This window comes from Lycorma delicatula, chromosome 4, assembly GCF_047948215.1.
Source record: "Lycorma delicatula isolate Av1 chromosome 4, ASM4794821v1, whole genome shotgun sequence".
NCBI lineage: Eukaryota > Metazoa > Arthropoda > Insecta > Hemiptera > Fulgoridae > Lycorma > Lycorma delicatula.
This window is the reverse complement of record NC_134458.1, coordinates 124,310,705-124,331,137: the sequence shown is the minus strand read 5'-3', so window position 1 is coordinate 124,331,137 and position 20,433 is coordinate 124,310,705. Positions and strand designations below refer to the sequence as shown.

General features: G+C 29.5%; 1 protein-coding gene across 1 annotated transcript in view; it reads left to right on the top strand.

Annotated features, from left to right (window-relative positions):
* LOC142323856 (actin-binding protein IPP) overlaps nt 1-20,433 on the top strand; it is a 43,951-nt gene that overhangs the window by 5,103 nt on the left and 18,415 nt on the right. The window contains exons 2-6 of the mRNA XM_075364153.1: nt 5,479-5,623; nt 9,981-10,119; nt 14,691-14,856; nt 16,071-16,220; nt 18,418-18,611. Of these exons, the coding sequence (XP_075220268.1) occupies nt 5,479-5,623; nt 9,981-10,119; nt 14,691-14,856; nt 16,071-16,220; nt 18,418-18,611 (794 nt within the window). The remainder of the gene's footprint in view (nt 1-5,478; nt 5,624-9,980; nt 10,120-14,690; nt 14,857-16,070; nt 16,221-18,417; nt 18,612-20,433) is intronic.

Below are 20,433 nucleotides of genomic sequence, written 5' to 3'. Positions count from 1 at the left end.
ACAGAACCCACCGGGTTGGTCTAGTGGTCAACGCGTCTTCCCAAATCAGCTGATTTGGAAGTCGAGAGTTACAGCATTCAAGTCCTAGTAAAGCCAGTTATTTTTACACGGGATTTGAATACTAGATCGTGGATACCGGTGTTCTTTGGTGGTTGGGTTTCAATTAACCACACATCTCAGGAATGGTCGAACTGAGAATGTACAAGACTACACTTCATTTACACTCATACATATCATCCTCTGAAGAATTATCTAAATGGTAGTTACTGGAGGCTAAACAGGAAAAAGAAAGAAAGAAAGACTGGTTCACAGAACTCTGCTGAACCCACATGATTCCACACAACTCGCAGCCTCTCCTCGCAGAACTGCCCTTGTGGGACCGACGCCATAACGCCTCGCAGACTGGTTCTAATAGAATTCTCTTTTTAGCTATCTTATCCTGACTATTTATAATGCTAGCCTCTTTACCTGTTGGACCGGACTCAAGTCGAAGCGTGAGAACAGTTGACCGAGGCTTTTGTTCCCATGAATCCCAAACTTGGTCTCTTCTCACCACACAACATGTGTTCATTGTGTGTCAGCAGGCAGTATAACAAAGGAAGATTGTTAAATTGACCTATACTTTACAAAAAGGGTTCTTCTTTTTGTCCCTTTCTGGATTCCTGCAATTATATACTTTATATTACTTTCATAATAATTGGTAGGAATGTTATACAGGCCCGCTATATCGGTCTTGTTACAATATCTAACTCAGTATATGAGTAATTAAGTTTTACATAATTACACCAGGAAGAGATTGTATTTAATCATTTGACTGCTTGTCCCATTGTAACTCCATTATAACTCCATCAATATTTTCATGAAATATGTATTAAATAATTTGTCTTTGTGGTGAGTTATTTGAAGAAAAAAAAACTGACAGAGGTTGATGCTTTATCTAATATTTGAGTATATACTGATTTAGTATAGTGGTATGATTTATTAAATTGATTTTTCATTAAATTTAGCATGTATATCTTTTAATCTTTCAATTTAACTTTTAGTCATTTATCTATTTAATATAGAAGATTAATCCTAGAACTTCTTTGGTAAAAGAATTATTGTACTGAGTAATGGTAAACCATAAATCACTGAGAAATGTTTGATTTATCTAGTACTCATAATTTATTATCGACATACTCCATTTTCCATTTCTGAAGTCCTGGTTCTTTCTGTAGCAATTATGTTATTGGTGTTATTTTGACTAAAGGATAAGCCGATATTTAACTAATTTTTTTTTGTTGGGGGCGAAAAAGTTTTTATGTTATCATTGCCCACAAAATAAAAATATAAAATCGAATAAAACAAAATAAAACCTACACTAGAAATTAAAAAAAAAATTAAAACTTAAAATAAAAATATGAAATACAGAAACAAAATAAAAAAACTTAAACTAAAACATTAAATGAAATTCATAACAGTATAAAAATAAAATAAAAATAAAACTACTAAAATGTATTTCAGATACTAAAAAGTATCTGAAATTGTTGTTTTGATAAATCAAATTAAACACCAACACCAGATAAAACTCTGAATTAGTCACCATTTAATTTTCAATGACAAAATCACATTTGTTTAAAATCTGTTACAAACAGGATTAACATAAAATATAACAATGACCTGACAAACACACATTTGACTGAATTCTATTGAAAATAACTTAAACTGTTAATTACATGCACCATTTGAATCAATCTCAGGCATTACTTAAGAATAGCTTAACATTTGCAACAAACAAAATGTTATTTTATTCCATGTAATTGGGTTTTGAATTTAGTAATTTTGCCAGTAATTGTATTGCTAGAAACTTTATGTACTTTGAATTTATTGACAATGAACTCTTTTACTGCACTGATGACTTCTGTGACACAATAGTAACATTTCTGCATTTCATCTGGAAGATTCTGTGTTCAATCTCAGTCAAATCGTGACATTTTTATTTAACCAACTACAAAATTCATTAAAAATTCATCAAAGTATAGTTATTGAGCATCAGCCTTTAGTTTTTTGCATAAATTAATAACTAAATTGGTAACATTATAGTCAAGCAATTCTGGAATAGATGTTTTTAATCAGTTATATTATTAAATGTTAACTTACGTTGTTTGATTAGTACACTTGTCATTTGTTTGTTTATGTAACTTTTTGTGGGCTTTGTTAACTCTCAGTTTGACAACAAATGCATATTAGAATTTCATGTATAAATTAGTTGATACGTATGACATACCAAACATCTAATCACATAATATGATTTAAAAATTATTATAGTTTAAGATGTTTTATTTAATAAGTTCACAAAGTTTAAGGGATTATACAGTTTAGGTTTGAAAGTAAAAAGTAATAAACTTTGTTAAATTCACAGCAGTTTTTTATTTTAAGTTATTCTGCAACTCCTGATAGACATATAAATCTTGTCAATTGCAGTCTGAATGAACATAAAATTATGTTTTGTTTTTTTTTTATTTGATGAAATTGATGATGATAGACTTCTTGTAAATGATTGATGTGAATAACATTATTCCAATTAACTGTACTCAAGATTGTTTTGTATTGATGATTGTTGAGAATTAAGGTTTAATTCATGGACTTAACCATTGGAATTTTATTCTTCAATTTTCTAAGATGCAACACCCAAATTTTTTTTGATAGTGCAGAACTCTTCAGTTGTGAAAGATGCAGGTAACTTCACTTTATCCAAAACCCAGTCATATTGTTTTTATAATTACAGTCAAACCACAATAAATTAAAATGCTTAGTTATTTGAACTTATTTTATTTCTCCTACCCTTCAGTAAATGAAACCTCTTTAAATAGAAAAATAAAGAATAGCTAACTGAAATCTTATAGAGGCATAATTTAATATTTAATGCCATTCCATTACCAATGCAATAGGCAAATAATAAACTGAAAAGGAAATTGTTGATAATTTCTGAAATAGTCACTTTGACTTTTTTCACATTTCATTAGTTTCTGTGCTTTATTCATAGAGAGGAAATCACAGCCTTGAGAAAATTGCAAAGAAAAATGTGTACATTAATCTGTTTCCTGTCATACTGTGTGCCTTACGATTTATTTTTTATCTCCAATACAAGAATTTGATTACTGTCTCATTTTGATTTTTACAACATACAGAGTGTATCGCATTGCTCTGCCGGGACTTTCGTAACATATTCTATTTGTGAAAATAATGGAAAAAGTTCATATAAAAGTTAATTTCATAAAATGCTGCATTTGCGAGTTACAGTTACTGAAAGATTTCACCTGGATTTCAGCCAACTATTTTATTGCCAACTTTGAAATAATTTATTGTATTCCTATCATTAATAAAAAATTATTATCCTGATCATTTTTAGTGTACAATTGTTATATATTTTTCTAACTGTTTTTTAACTGTTTAACAGCAAATTTTTTATTTAAAAATTTTTTGTGTGACCCAAGAAGAGTTTGGATATTGTTTACATTAAATAAGTACTTTCCTGATAAATATAAAAATGCACTGATTCTAAATAAAATTCAATTTTTTCTATCTTTAATTTGTTTTATTCAACTTATCTTAAACTATTTTGTTCAGAAGTAAATTCTCTACAAGTTTTGTTTAAAAGTATTTTGTTATTGCCCATTTAACAAAGTTATTGTACATCAGTCATAAAGAACAGGGTTTTTTCCCCGTTTATTGGTTTTCATCCTAGGTTTCTCAAAAACTACTGCAGGTATGGTTCGACCTATTTTATTTGATTTTTCAGGTCAAAAACCGTAAAAATCACTAATTCTGCCCCTTAATTAATGTTCTAAAATTTTCAGTACAACCTCATTTCACCAGGGTAGCTGAAATCCAAGCGAAAGTTTTCACTAACCGTAACTTGCAAACGAAGCATTTTAGGACATATGTTTATATGAACTTTTTCCATTATTTTCATGAGTAGAATATGTTATGAAAGTCCCAGGAGAACTTTGTGATACACCTTCATGTTTTAATGCTAAATGTTTTGTATAGTGCTGTTCATTTAATTGTTTCTGTATTTAGTTCTCAGTACAACTTACAACAGTTCTTTGTCTTTATCCATGTTACTGTATTTTAATGCATTTTGGTCTGCTAATTGCTCAACAACAAACATTACTAAGCATAATATTATTCAACGATATATACTGTTTTATTGCACATAAAATTTTGTATACATAATATACTGCTTCTTGCCTCATTAAAAATTTCGCCAATATTGTACCACTGTACAAGTGTTGCAAACCTTACTAAGTTGAAATTTTAAGAATCAAAAGGAAATTATTTTCCTTTAACTTCAAATTTTTCATGTTTGATTATATTAACATATTCTTTGATACTTGCATATACTTTTTTATAGTTCAAGGCTGATTAGTTTTTTATTTAATTATTTTCAGCTATTATTTTATTTCTTTATTTACTTTTTTTTTTTTATAAATAAGTTAATTCAATATTTTTCAGACCTTACATGTGTAGAATATTTGAAGTTAAATTCCAGATGGGCCTGTTGCCACATTGATGATAGTCAACACTGTGTTTGTTTATGTGTTATGGTGGTTAATTTAAGGATTTTTTTTTGTCGTAGGAGGGGAAACCTTTTTATTGGTACCATGTTGTCTCAAACACAAAGATAATTCAGAACTCACCCTTGCAGGACTATACGCCTCCTCCCCCTCTATAACATGGGATGTCGGTTCCACCTTGTGGTATTATCACAGCACCCATGTATAATTTTTGTTTTTTAAGGATTGGACATAAATATCTTCTTTTTTTTAAATATATATATCATTTTTTGAAGATAAAAGTTCAGTTTTACTGATATACGAAGGAAAAGTAAATAGTTCCTATGTTATGTTGATCATAAGTTTTTATATTACATTCACTGCCGAGTCAATTTCAAAAGCTCAGCATTATCTGCCATAGCATTATCTGTGGGATGTTTTTAGTTTCTTGCATTATGCAAGTTTTTATGCAAAGGTGATTTTTTTGGGATAAATAGTTTAAAATGACCAATATTTTTGGGATCAGTATTCAATCTTCCTTTAATTACATTATGATCTTTAAAGATAAGAACTAATTATGCAGGAAGATAACAAAGTACATCAAGCAGTTGACTTCAGAGTAAGCAGTGCTAATATTGCTTGTTAACTGCAAGTCAAGCTGAGGATGTATGTTGTTATAACAAAAAAAATCATTCAACATTTCAGGTTCAATTTTATTACTGGGCTACATCATGTCTTCTGAACTCCATAAAAACTCTTTCTCCCAGAGTTGTTAAAATAAACTCCAAGGTAGTGTGATACCATGAGTAGAGTTATCGAAATATACTGTCAAAAATTTCTGTTCAGAACATTCACAGTTTCTGCCTAATTACTTGTCCAACATTTTAATTGTTTGTAAAAAATTACACTCTAATTTTAAATGATTGTTTGCTTTTTATAGGCACATCGAGCAATATTGTCTGCAAGCAGCCCATACTTTCAAGCAATGTTTTCAAATGGATTATTAGAAGAACAAAAAGACACTATAGAACTTCATTCTATCCCACCTCTAATACTAGATTGTCTTATCAACTTCATTTATTCAGGTGAAATATTTCACTTTAGCGACAGCTTAATGTAACTAACTTGATTAATATCTTCTTTTTTTTATTATTAATGAAATTAGTTACAGTTGAAATTAGCATTAACAGAAAATACTTATAATACCTCAGAATTTTCATATAAATATTTATGTTTTAATACTTATAGAAGTATACTTTTGAAAATTTTTTATAAAATGGTATTTAAAATTGAATCTGTTAAAGATATTCCTTGTCAAATTCATTCTCTATAGAGGAGCTTTCTTCTGCTTATCTTTTCAGTGAACTTAGGTAAGCATTAATTTTCTTAAAATTAACTAAAAGTTTATTACTTATTGGAATTTTATTTAAATTATTGAGATTAGTAAACAGCTGTTTTTTACAGTTTTAACTACTGAATATGTTTTTTGTTAATTTATCATGTTTAAAAAAAAATTGTTCTGAAGAAGCAGAGATATCTGGTTAGTATTCGGTGAAAAAAAGTCAGCAAGTTATTCAATATATTATGCTGTAGGATACAACTTGATAATTATTTACTATTAATATATATATATATATATGTGTGTGTGTGTGTGGGTGTCTGTGTGTGTGTGTGTGTGTGCACACATGTGTGTATGTTCACACACACATACGTGTAATAACAAAAAAGATTGTAGGTAATCTGAAATTGGTATAACCACTCTCTAGAATAACCAAACCAGAAAAGTTACAGTAGATAATTGATTTAGATAGTGAGGAGTTTTGATTTGTTCTTTACATTATCATTTTGTAAACCTGGAGTGGTAATATGATTTGAGATGTGAAATCACCAGATTTTTTAACTCAAAATTTATTTTTTTCTAATCAGGTGTGAGTAGATGCGACACCACCTAGTGCTTAGATTGTTCATGCCAAAATTTTCATGCAAAATATTGTGCACACATTCTGTTGACTTGCCTACAGAGACTCTGCTAACTCATTCACTGTCACTCATTGATCTGCCAAAACAGTCTTATGCACTTTTCTATCATCTCTAGCATATTCACTTCAGAAGGGCGTCCACTGGAAGGTTCATTGCTAATACTAACGTTTAACTGTTGTATCATGCGCTCTTATTTAACTTACTTTGACTTAAGCCTTTCTGGAAAAGTATTTATTTAATTACTGCATAAATTCCAGTTTTTCCATTTTCCAAAAAAATGCCATAATTCTCCACTTTGACAGACTGTAAATACTTTAGTAGGTGATGTCATGACTTGAAACTCATAGTAAACTAATGTAATGAAGAATAGAATCACATAACACCATCGAGAAATTAAGCGTACTAATGCTATCTCTGTGTGAACCATGAAACTTTTCACCCCATCCTCGTTTTATCGAGTTGGATTCTAAGTCATAGGTCTTCAGCTCAATTTGCTAGAGCAGATGAAGCAAATAACCACTTTTACATAGTAATAGAGGAATTTAAAATATATTGTGCAGTAAATATTGATATATGAGGCTTGTTTTAGAAGTAAGTATTGCTTTGATATAAAAAATAACAAGCAAAATTTTTTTTATTTCTATTCACCTGAAAGCCTGGATCTTAATCTACAATTCTGCGTACATCAAGGCACTTGTCTTATCATGTGATTAGCTTCTGCATTCCATCTTCATAGAAATCTGCCGCCTGAGATTGTAACTGAATGACTGTTTTGACGCATTATCATCATTGTGGCACTGACTGTTGAGGTCTTGCTTTAAATGTAGGAACAAATGGTAGTCACTGGGTGTCAGTTCAGAACTACATAGTGAGTGGTAGTTAATCAGTTTGTTCCCACGTGTGGCCAAGCGATTGTTAAGGATTACGATTCCCAAAACTAAGCTAAAAAACAGTTAGTTTCCTTAAACGGTGATTCTACTGGTTTAGTCAAGGTGTAACAATATGTCTCGGCATTTATCATTTACCACAAAGCAAAATAATCGACAAGCAGTGGCCCCTGTCTGTCCCAAAATACACATGATTTTCTGGGCTGACATTTGTTTGCTTGAAAATCACTTTCTTTGGTGATGTTGAGTGTCTCCATTCTATGACTGTTGTTTTGATTCTGATGTAATGTGAGACACTCATGTCTTGTCACCAGTAACAATTCAGCTTAAAAACAGATTGCCTTCATTGCTGTATCTTGTAAGAAAATTCAAAGCACTAGCCAAAGATTTGTTTTTGTACAATTTAGTCAGCATTTTTGGTACCCAACACGAGCACAACTTCTGATAATTTAAGCATGTCAACAAAATTTCATAGAGAACACTTGGTGAGATTAAAAGAAATTCATCTCATAGAGATGAAACTGTAAACCATCTCACAGACTTTTTCATTAACTCTCTGCACCAAGTCATCAGTAATGACAGATGGCCACCCACTTCGTACTGCGTTATGTACATTTGTACAACCCTCTTTAAATGCTGTGACCCGTTTTCTCACCTTTACATCAGACATGGCATTATCTCTGTACACTTCACTAATCTATCAATGAATCTTGGTAATTTTTGTACTTCTTCCATTTAAGAAATGAATTACAACACATATTTCACAATCGGGGCACTGTCTATAATCATGGGAATTTTAAACACACACAGAAATCTTTAAAAAAAGATTAACAATCACGTAATGGCATCTGTAGTAAACCATTAGATGTAGTTACTCAGAGTACATACATGAAACAGTGACAGTCATGCTGCAGACATATGTCAAAAGAGTTCATTCTTAAAAAACAAGGAAAAATTGGTTACTTGCTTTTTTCGCTCTAGCAAATTGAGCTTTTTTTTTTTTTTTTTGATGGTGGAGCTACCCCCATTATTTGCGCCAAAAAGCAGTGTCAGACTCGCTAACAGGTTCTGCAAGCTGTTACAGAAAATGCGTATGTATTCCTGCGCACTACCAACTAAACTTCCACCCCTGGGAAACCGCTAATAAAGCATTACTTCAGGAGGAGGGTAAGCGCTCACACACACATTCGGTCTCCACTAGCAAACATCATCCATACCAGACCATTACACACTGCATACCACAAATACCTAAAGAGAAAAACATTCAGAAAAAATAGAACAGGTACTAAGAAAGACATATCACACACATTTATACATTCATACAATCAAGCCAACACAAGACAAAAGCACCACAATCAAGAAGACAAGGCCACAAGACATAATTTGCAATAATAGTCCATTGCTTCACACCCTGAAGCATTATCTGCTGAAAATCCTCAGGTTTGAACACGTCCACCCAACCCAGGGCATCCAGCATGCATCTTCGTGCATCTTGGAACCTTGTACAACAGAAAAAGACATGGTACGGAGTTTCCGCCACATCACAGGCTAAAGAATCTTATAATTTAGTGCTCAGTTTATTAGTAGTATATTCTACAAGTAGCTTATAACAGTATGCAACTGCTATTATAAAAAAATCTAATTACATATGGGTATTTATTGGAATGGATGATTAAATAAACATGTGAAATTTCAACTTACTTTTATTTTTGTACATTATTATTGTAGGTTTAATAATATTGCACCAATCATACATTTTACGTACAAGTAATAATTTCTTAAAAATAACATTCTGTAGATGACAAGTACAGGATGTACATTCATGAATGCAAATTGATTGTAATTCAGTACAAAATTTTAATGTTAATCATTTAAATCTATTTATAAAAATTAGCCTTCTGTTCTGTAATGCTATGAGGGAAATGAGAGAAAGCTCAGCTGTTTTAAAGACCCTCACAAAAAATCATGTACTGAAAAATCTGGTGTTCTCCAGAATGAACAGTATGGAGATCCTTAACAACTGATTGATTTTGGCATACTTTTTTCAGCCTTGGTTCTTCACAAGGCTTATATTAAGATGTGTGAATCTTGTATGATATCGTAATCATACCTCCACATTTCGTCTCCTGTTATGACATATTCGAGTAATTCTGAGCCAGCAGTAATGTCAGCTAATTTTGTAATGTTGCTTTTGTTGGAAATTCAACACCTTGGAACAAATTTTGCAGTTGCTTATCTCATTGTCAAAATTGTTTCACATGAACCATAAGAAATTCCCTTCTCTTCAGAAACTTCTCAGATAGTGATGTGACGATTATTCATCATAATGTCCTTTATTTTGTTTATATTTTCATTGTTTGTTGATGTGTTAGAACATCCAACGCTTTTGTCATCTTCAAGGTCTTTTTGTTATCATTTTTACATCTAATATGATGTGCATTATAGACAGTGCTGCCATTAGATGAGAAAAAGATGAACTCGGTTGATAAAAACATCGCATGCAGAATTAAAAATTATCTTATTTTTTGATCACATCTTTTACATATGATTTTATAATTGTTAATTTTTCTTTTAGGAGAGATTGTAATAACTCAAGAGAATGTTCAAGAGTTGATGATTGCAGCTGATATGTTAGAATTAAATGATGCAGTTATTGGATGCACCGAATTCCTTAAACAAGAATTACATGCAACAAACGCTGTTGGGATTTATAGGTATGTGATTTTTTGTTACATATTTTTATATGAAAAATCTTCAATATTTCTCACAAATATTATAATACTTCTAATTTGGAAAAATATCATATATATTGTAATAATAAAAATTTAATTTATGAACAAAAATTTTTTAAAGACGATATATTATTTAAAAACATACTAAACATAAATAAGAAGTAATAATTTAATCTAATAATTATCTCTTTGATAACATGGTACCATTTGATTTTATTTTAATCCACCAGAGTTATGTATATTCCTTCAGTATACTAGTAGGACATCTCGATTCCCCCCCGAGGGGAGAAGATCCCACCTCATAGTGTGTGCGGTCGCTACACCACTTCCTCCGTTCCTAGCCAGTAGTGGCTTTAACAGAGGACATCTTCTCGCCCTCAAACTGATCACATACCACAGTGTTCAGTTCAGGCCTCGCAGAGATACCACCGATGCAGATGCCCCGAGGGACATCTGCATCGGTAAATTCACCCCGAGATAGTTTTAAGTTTATGCCTTCAGAAGAAGACAACGGTCACCTGCAGCTACCACGTCGCCCTCAGGAAGTAAGCTAGAAGCCTAATCGCGGATTGAAGACCCTGCGCCTAGTTCTAACCATTTAATGAGCCAATTTCATTGAATATCTCGGATTTGAGGCAAACTAAACCACTACAACAACTTTCCCACTAAAAGTGTTAATCGCAACGAAATTTGGTCCTAGTTCCCTTAAAGAACCCCGCTAACATTAAACTTATCATGAGTGCAAAGCTAACGGACTCCGTTCCGGTCTACCAGGGAGAGGAGAATTAACGCCTACTCCCACTCAGCTCCATCGCGGAGTCCCGCGTGACAGTAGGACCGGGACAGTCATGACTTTTTAAATTTTAACTATGTTTTTAACTTTGACTTTAGTGCATTAATTTTAACAACTGATGGTGGCTTCCAAGTAAGCCGAAAGATCTAGAGAATGTACCAACATGCTGGTAAGGTGGATTGATTATATTGTTAATTTATTTATATATAACTTTGTTGTGAAAAGTAGAATCCTAAAGAAGTTGGCTAAATATAGTTTGTACCAATCACTTGATCTGGTGAAAAAAAATAGGCTAAAAGTCAAATAAGTTAATTATTATTAATCAATATTGAAATATTCAACATTTTTCTTTGCTATTTTACTGATAAATAAAAAAAAAATTCGGTTTTCAGATTTTGGCTTAATATAGTTTGTACGAATCACTTGATTTAGTGAAAAAATAGGCTAAAAGTCAAATAATAAGTTAATAATTATTATTCAATATTGAAATATTCAACATTTTTCTTTGCTATTTTACTGATAAATAAATAAAAAATTTCGGTTTTCAAATTTCAACAGAAACATCCATTTTGATCATCCCTGAACCCATTTTGACTAGTTTTGACATGACGTACGTATGTTCATACATATGTATCTCGCACAACTCAAAAACGATTAGCCATAGAATGTTGAAATTTGTATTTAGGACTGTTGTAACATCTAATTGTACACCTCCTCTTTTGATTGCAATCGACTGGGCGAAAAACACCCAAAATCCAAAACATTTGGATTTTTGACTTTTTCATAACTGCAGTAATAAGCCCTCATTATGAGCTTTTCAACGATATATCATAAGTGGTACTTATTTTCATTGGTTCCAGAGTTATAGCCAAATAAAATTTTAATTAATTAAATGTTTGGATCTTATAAGAGGAAGGCACATCAGTTCGAATAAGACTTCATCTCCTCTCTTTTTTCAACTTTTTTTTAATTTAGGTATATTTATTTATTAATAGTTATTAACCCCTAATTGTAAAAAAAAATGTTTACAGTAAATAATAATTCAATATTAACAATAGAAAAAAAATCAGAAGTTATTAAAAATTATGTAACATTTTATATACTTTTCATTTTAATTAAAAAAATATTTAAGTCAAAGGTTAATAAATTAATTATTAATAAATCAATATATTTTAATTTAAAAAAAAAAAATAAAAGTTAAAAAGGTATATGTATATGAAGTTGGATTTGAACCAATATGTGCATGGTTACGGATCTCACACATTCTCACTTACACCACATATCTACTTGAGCAACTTGAAACAAAATTAATATGTAAAGTAATATAAAACTAAGGAAATTTTTAGGTCATTTTTTTTAGTATAATTGAATATTGCATGTTAGTATTTTGTGATAAAGACAAATAAACAGTGTACTATTTACACACGCAATACGGTGCAAATCGGTGTCTCAAAGCCCATGCCTTCCCCTTGTTAGCTACAGTAATATAATAGGTGCCTTATACTGATTTAACGTTTTGTAGATAAAGGTCACTAGTTATTTTCTTTCAGAATTAGAAATTATTTGCTTACGAAAAACAGTTTTTTTTTTAACGTTAAGCATGATCTTAGTATATTAGAATAATTTTATTTACAAAACTTATCTTGTTTTACCTTTTATACATTCTCAAAAACGATTAGCTGTAGAATATTGAAATTTTATATTTAGGACTATTGTAACATCTAGTTGTGCACCTCCCTTTTTGATTGCAATTGACTGGGCAATCGACATTTAGAATAATTGAATGCTATGTTGGTAATATTCATGTATATTATATCTGATTATTTAATATTAATTGAAAATTATAATTTAGAATCATATTATTTTTGAATTTTGTTAGCAAAGTGTTCCAAAAATTATATATTTATTTTTAAAAAAATATTTTTACTTAATTATTTGACAGAACAATAAAATACAATGTTATGGTAGTACAACTGTATATTTTTCAATTGTATTCAGTTTAAAGTGATTGTTGAAAATTATTTTATTAATTTTCTTTGACATTTCAATTTAAATATTTGTATTTACTAGAAAAATTATTTTCATTTATAATAAAAATGATTTGTAAATTATTAATTTCAAATACTCTATCCTTCAGATTTATATTTCTATTTAATAAAATTGTAAGTATCTTTCAAATGACTTGTTTTTCTTTTTGTTATAGGGAAGTGATTCTGGTCGTAAAAGTATAGTACATAACTCGACTTGTAACACGTTACACTCTCGTGAAAATACATAACTTTTTTTACTTTTGCGTATTATGCTTCTTACAACTCTTGTTATGTAATGTACTATTCTATATCAGTATTATTCGTATTTTTGTGAGTTGCTGATTAACAAAAGTTTCAGATTTCTGGTGTGTCTTATAAATAAAAGTTAATAATATTTAAACTGTTCCTTTTCGTGAACTCCTGTATACTGGTTAAATAGAGTTTAACCAGTATTAATTTAAAAGAAGTGCAGCAAAAATGTATATGTGTAATTTAGTAGGCATAATAGGAAGTCATGTGATTTCCACATCAGATTTTTTTATTCTGCAAATCGAAGTTGTTTCAGACCTAAACAATGTAGATTAACCTTATATGCTTATTTTCTTCTTAACTGTTCCCATGGCTACTAAAATTTACAAATTACAAAATCTGTTTACTTACTTGAGAAGTAACAGTGTCAAAAATTAATTCATCATTAACACCTGAAATCGATTAATCAAAAGTAGTTGTCACAATTCATGTAGAAAATATAAACGTATTTTAAAATAATTTAAAATACTTTGTTTTAGAAGTTATTAAGATGGATTCTTCATTATGTAGGGACTTTTATCAATAATTTTTAACTTAAAGGACAGACATAATCAGATCTAAATACATTATTTTACAACTTTTTTTTTTATATGTAGACCAAATTAAAAAAAAAGAATTCCATCAGTAACTGTTCCAATAGATACAATAGCACAATAATAACAAGTTAATGATGAAATTTCTCTTTAATTAACTGAAAACGTATTGGTATCAGTAAAATATTTGTATATCATTCCAATTTCTATGACAGGATATACCGGTTTCATTCAGGTTTGGATTCCAAGACTCATTATCATTCATCAGTAACTGTTACTGTTTATAATATCCTGTGGCTGTGTATAAAAATAAATTATATTTCATATTGGATTCATTTTATTTTAAAATTATAACTACTAATCATCATGTTCCAATGAAATGTTTGCATGACTATTTAAAACATTCTGATTTTAATAGATATACCTTATTTTTTATTCCAGACAATTCATATTTTAAAACCAGAAACATTTTTACTTCCATGTAAAAAACCTTTTTCTAAGAAAATGTTATAGCAGCCAAACTACTTTCAAATTTATTAATTTAATGCATATGAATCTGGATTCTTTTTTAGAGGGGCATTATTTTTCTAGGTAATATAAATATAATCACTAATAAAAAAAATTTCTAAGTCCTAATTTAATGGTTTAGTCATGTAAAAATGGTTGAACTACAGCAAAGCATCAAGACTTTGGCTTTAAAAAAAATTGGATAAAGTTAAAAGGAAGGTCAATAAACAAACAGGTGGACTAAATAGATAGAAAAAAAACTTTATGACTGATTTACAATTGAAGAGCCTTATTAACTATGTCACTGAACTGTACTGAAAAGGTGATAATTATTATTTCTCCATTAAATATTTTGCTAATCTTTTCTATTTTGTTTTCTAGGTTTGCTGAAGGTCATAATTGTGAAGAATTAGCAAAAGCTGCATTCAGTTTTATTTTGTCTAATCTTCCTCGTATTTGTCGTGAAGAGGAATTTTATGAATTGCCTAAAGAAAATCTATGTGCTATATTAGCTAGTGAATTTCTTCAAGTAGATAGTGAATTGCAGGTTAGTACTTTAGTACTTTTTAATGTTAGTTTACCTAATAAAATAGTGAACATGCATGCAATGGAAATGTCTATTTCATTTTATAACTGTAATCTGATTGTCTAATTTTAATAGAGATATAGAAGAGAAAACAATGTTTTTGTAATAAATATATCAGGAGCATTTTTCTTGACATATATTTTCTCAAATTTTCAATAGGAGGGTTAGTTTAATAATCACGTTATCCGAAAATTTGATGGGATTCGGATGAAAACATTTGGAGTTTATGTTGAACTTTAAAGTGCAGTTTTTCAGTTTTGCAATTTAAGGTACATTGAGAAAAACAGATCTAGAATAAAGGAGCATTTGGCTCATTTTAAATTTAGAAGACCAGAAAAATTGCCTGTAACCCAGCTTCACTTGGAAAATAGTTGTTTTAATAGACTTTCATAAGTATTATTTACTTGTCAGTTTTTATTTTATTTTTTCACTTCTCTGACTGACGATTTAATTCACCACAGAAGCGTACAAAGAAGCTTTTACATGGAATATGAAAATGGAAATTTTTAGAGTGAAAAATGCCATGCCTGACCAGAATTCAAACCTGGAACTTCTAGATGAAAGGCTAAGAAGCTATTACTCTGCCATGGAGATCAGATTTATTTACTTACATTTTGTTTGTATTCCCCCCCCCCACAATGTGTGCTGATTATGATTGTTTAATCATTGAAATACCCTTCTAAGTTTACACTATAATTAAAAAATTTTTGTGGATCATTTTGCTGTATAATCTTATCTTCCAAATTATTTCAATAACCGTTTAGCATAGCTCTTTATTTATATTTGTGTTCAATGTTGATTTTTTTTTAAGTCTTAAATTGAGTCCCAGCTTAGATTTTTTTTGTTTCTTTTTTGATAAAATTTATTCACAGCTTCATCATTTGTAATTCTAAAATAATTTTATCTATAATAGTATATTGTGTGAAATTTTAAAAATGTGCAAGTTAGAGATATTTCAACAGTGTATAATAGAAAAATATTATTCAGTTTTCATGAAATTAAAAAAAGAGGTATTTGTTGCTTAACATTTTCCCATTGTACATCAGTGAGTGATTTCAACATTTACATTGTTAAAAATATAATAATCTATAGTAGATAAATATAGTAAGTGTAAAACAGATGTACTCGGTTGTTTAACGTGTGTTTTATTTCATCAATTAAATTTTTTTATATAGGTTTTTCAAGCTGCTATGAAATGGATAAGCCATGATTTAACTCAAAGAAAACGTTATGTTTTTGAAATTCTAATACATGTTAGATTACCTCTTCTGTCCTTATGCATGCTGGAACATGCAATAACTGAATGTAATGATGCTAGCCTTAAAGTAAGTATTTTCATTAATATTTCTTTGTATTATTTGTTGTTTTTTTTATATTCAATTATGTTGGTGTAGGTAAAAATACAATGATTTTCCAATACAGAAAAATTGAAAATAATAATGATAATTTTATAATGATAATTATAAATAATTGTAATTTATAATAATTTATTATTTTTTATTTATAATAATTATAATTATTATTTTTTATGATGATTATAATGATAATTTTTCTGGTAATAATATACAGTAGTGTCCTATGAAATAAACTATTTTATCATTTTTAAGAATTTCTGTAGTTTTTTTTAGGAAGCCTAACTTTATTCTGACAAGCTCCTTAGATCTAGGTTGGATTATTGCAAGGTCACATGATTGAAAACTGTTCTCATATAGGTCCATAGGCTAAGTTCCCCCCACCAAACCTCAAATTATACAGAGGACAAATTAATTTTAAAGGTCTTTTCATTCTTATCCCTTTCTTTGGATTCTTTTTTGAGGAGAAACCCCAAACAGTGGGATTCTTTTAAGATTTAAACCTCCTTGTTTAACATATTTAACTAAAATAACATTCCATTATGACATTTAAGTATGATAAATATTTACACTTCTACTGCACATAATTAAAAAACATCACTGAAATATTTTAAAAATGTAAAAGAAAACTAATTACAAATGGAGTAGCTTTAAGTAAACTTCTCATTGTAAAACTCTGATTTTGACCATCAAAGGCATGTTAATAAAGCAATAACAGTCTGCAATTTTCATTAGCTGTTTAAGTTAAACAACGTCTGCTAGATGCCAGCACATATATTAAAATATTGAAGAATCAACATCAGTAAGTTTGTAGAAAATGCAGATTATAAAAATGTGACTTCTGCATGTTTGAGGTTATGCATGTAGCATATAATAATGTGCTTTCTGAAGGAAAAGGATCAGTGAACTAGCAAAAACTTTTATGTAATACTATTGATAAGAAAGAAATAAAGGGTAATTGAAAGGATTGAAATTGATAAAGGGATGATCTATCCAAATCATGAAAACAGACAAAAATTTTACTTCTTAGAATACTTAAAGGCTCCCTGTAAAGTCAGTTACTGTCTATCTTGTACATAATCCGTAAGGGTATCATTTTCAAAATGGAGTACCATATTACTGATCGATGCTTTTGCATTAACAAAATTGTATACTGTAACTTAAATCTATTATTTCATCTATTAAGAGACTTCTGAAAACAGGCTCAGATTTTCTTAAAGAAAACGTTCATGCAACCCAAAAAGACAAGTGGAACCAAAATATTTAACTTTAAATCAGGGTGGAATTATCTTCAAATCAGTGTTGAAGGGTAGGTATTAAGCATGACAGTAGCAATTATAAATAATTATATAATGTTGCTTAACCTCTTTAAAGTGACCTCACTAAATATAGTGTTGTCACTCACACCACGCCATAATATTGTCAAGTTGTCTAAACACAACATGATATAATGCTACTGAAATTCTCCATCATTTGTGTTAAATATGTGTCTAATCCAATGAATGAAGGAAAAGTGAGGCAGTGATGTTGTGAGTTTAAAGAGGGCCATTCAAATGTTCCTGTCGGACAGGGAAATAGCAGGCCCAGTGTGTGGACTTACAACCTCATTGAACATGTTAATGCAAAAGTGAGAGAAAATCATCACTTTACGATTAGCAGTCTTTCTCTAGAATTTCCAGATATTTCAAAGACAACATTATTGAGACAGTTTTCTTTGAAATTTCTTTAAAATGAAATTTGAAATTTTTTTAACTGATAGTCTACAGGGGTCAAAGTGTAATCAATATTATTTAGTGAGGAGCTATAACTACATGTTGTGTGCTGACTCCAAAGAATTAAAAACTATATTTTATTGAGTTCCACTATATTGTTATTAGCATGCATTTCACTCTTTTGTTTTTGGTTTTAAAATGTCTGCCTCTTCTTTTTTCCTTGTTTTAGTGCTTGATTCCAGTTTACGCATTATGCTTCTTTATATGAATTATATTGCAATTAATAAAAAAAAAAATACCTAGGTTAAGATCCTTGAACATGGTTCAGTTGATATTGCTATACCAACTACGAAGGTAATATTTAAGCAATTATCTTAATAATCTTTTAATTTGTAATAATTAAAAACATTCACTTAAATTAGGTTTTACGACATTGTTAATGTCTAATTTTTTTTTAGGTTGCTCTTCGCTCAATAAGGAAAGATTTAGTTACAAAAAAAGGAAGTTTAGTTCCTCTATTTGTTACTCCTCGTTTATGTGCTAAGAAAGATATATTTGTAATCGGAGGCTCAAAACGAGAATTAATTAGTACCTGGACACGTTCTTCAGAATGTACTTTTGAATCTGTTGAAAGATTTGATACATTTAGAAGGTAATTATTTTTATTCTACATGACTATGTTCTTTCAATCACTGTTAACAGTTTTAGTGTTATACTATTCTAATTTAATAATAAAAAAAAAGACTGAGATAATCTCAATCAGTCTTTATTTCTCTTAAGAAATATATAAAAATAATTACAAAATTAAATTGATTTATGAAATTACTTTTTATTTTAGTTTCCTAATGTGTACATTGCAATTTGTTCAACTAGTGAACAATAAGCAACCCCCCGTAATGATCCAGTGAGATGATGGTATGTATGACATATAAATGAGGTGTAGTCTTGTGCTGACTCAGGCTGACCATTCCTGACACATATTTAATTGAACCCCAACCACTGAATTATACTGGTATCCACTGTCTAGTATTTAAATTTCTGTAAAAGCTTGTATTAAGAATTGAAACTTAGAACCTTCGACTTTGAAAAACAGCTGTCAAACAACTGATTTCCAATGACGAGTTGAGTTTCATTTTTATGGGATTGAAAGCTCACTTTTACATATTCTTTTGAATTACTTTAATTACTTGACAGTAACAGTTTTTTAAACTAAGTCCAAAAAAGCATTCTTTAAAGATATATCAAGTACTTAAATTAATATGAAAAATTTAATGAAAAAATAAACAGAAATAAATTTTTTACCTAGTAGCTTACTGAATAGATGTTAAGATATAAATTTTAATAAAATTTGTTTTTTGAACTTAAAAAATACTCATAAAGTAAGGTTTTCTTTATTGGAACAATCCAAGAAAATCAAATTGTTATGCTATTTGAAATAGCTGCAGGTGTTATATGTTGTCAAATGTGGTTCTTAAAAAAACTTGAAGAGGATTGTAAACTTGATGTATTATTTGTACTGAATCAACTAAACAAAAATGTACTTTTGATTCTGTATAATCAATTTTATTTTATTTAAACATTTTTGTAAGCAAGACTACTCATAGTCAATCCCAATCAAGAGGCAGTCATTATATGGGTTGGTCATTTCACCTTTCTTTTTTCACCCCTTTCCTTCTTCCTTATACAACTTCCATAGTAGGTGAGTCAGCCATAACTGGTTTTATATTGAACCATGTACATGAACCGTGGAATAGAGAGTATAGAAGCGTTCTATTTCCATCTAGAAGTTGTACACTAAACTAATTGAAGTTGTAAACTAATCTAGAAGTTGGAAAGCTAAACTAATCGATCTATCAAAAAGCAGGAATGAAAATTAATGTAAAAATTTAGAAAATTTTCTAACAAAAACTCCAACATTTTTTTAGATGTTGTAAATGTCTGTGTCTGCAAATTGCAAAAAGTGCATTTGGAAATTTTTTGTTGCATTTAAAATGAATAGAAATTGTGCCAAATTTGTATGTAATTGAAAGAATCTTTTGGGAATTTTAAATATGAATAAATAGCATTTAGGAATAACCTAAAATTTGAGTTAAAGAGTTTACTTTTAACCCAAACTCTAAACATTCAAGTAGTGGAAAAGTTTTAAAAATGGCTAAATTCATATGAATACCAACCATATGATATTCATTATGAATACCATCAACCTGAAAACTAACAAAATTAACAAAAATATTGTTAAAGTGAAAAAGAACGTTAGTTTAATTCCCTTTTTTATATTTTTAATTACCTAATTTTTTCTAATGATTGTTGTAATTTTTCATGAGATAGTTTTACAAGGTAATTTTGAAAGTATCAATTTATAAAGAGAAAACTGGTGAATCACTACGTGCCTGACATTGTGTCCATGAACACACATCTCTGTTAAGCAGTCAGAGTGTGGTGAAATATCATAGTTGTTATTACATACTAGATTT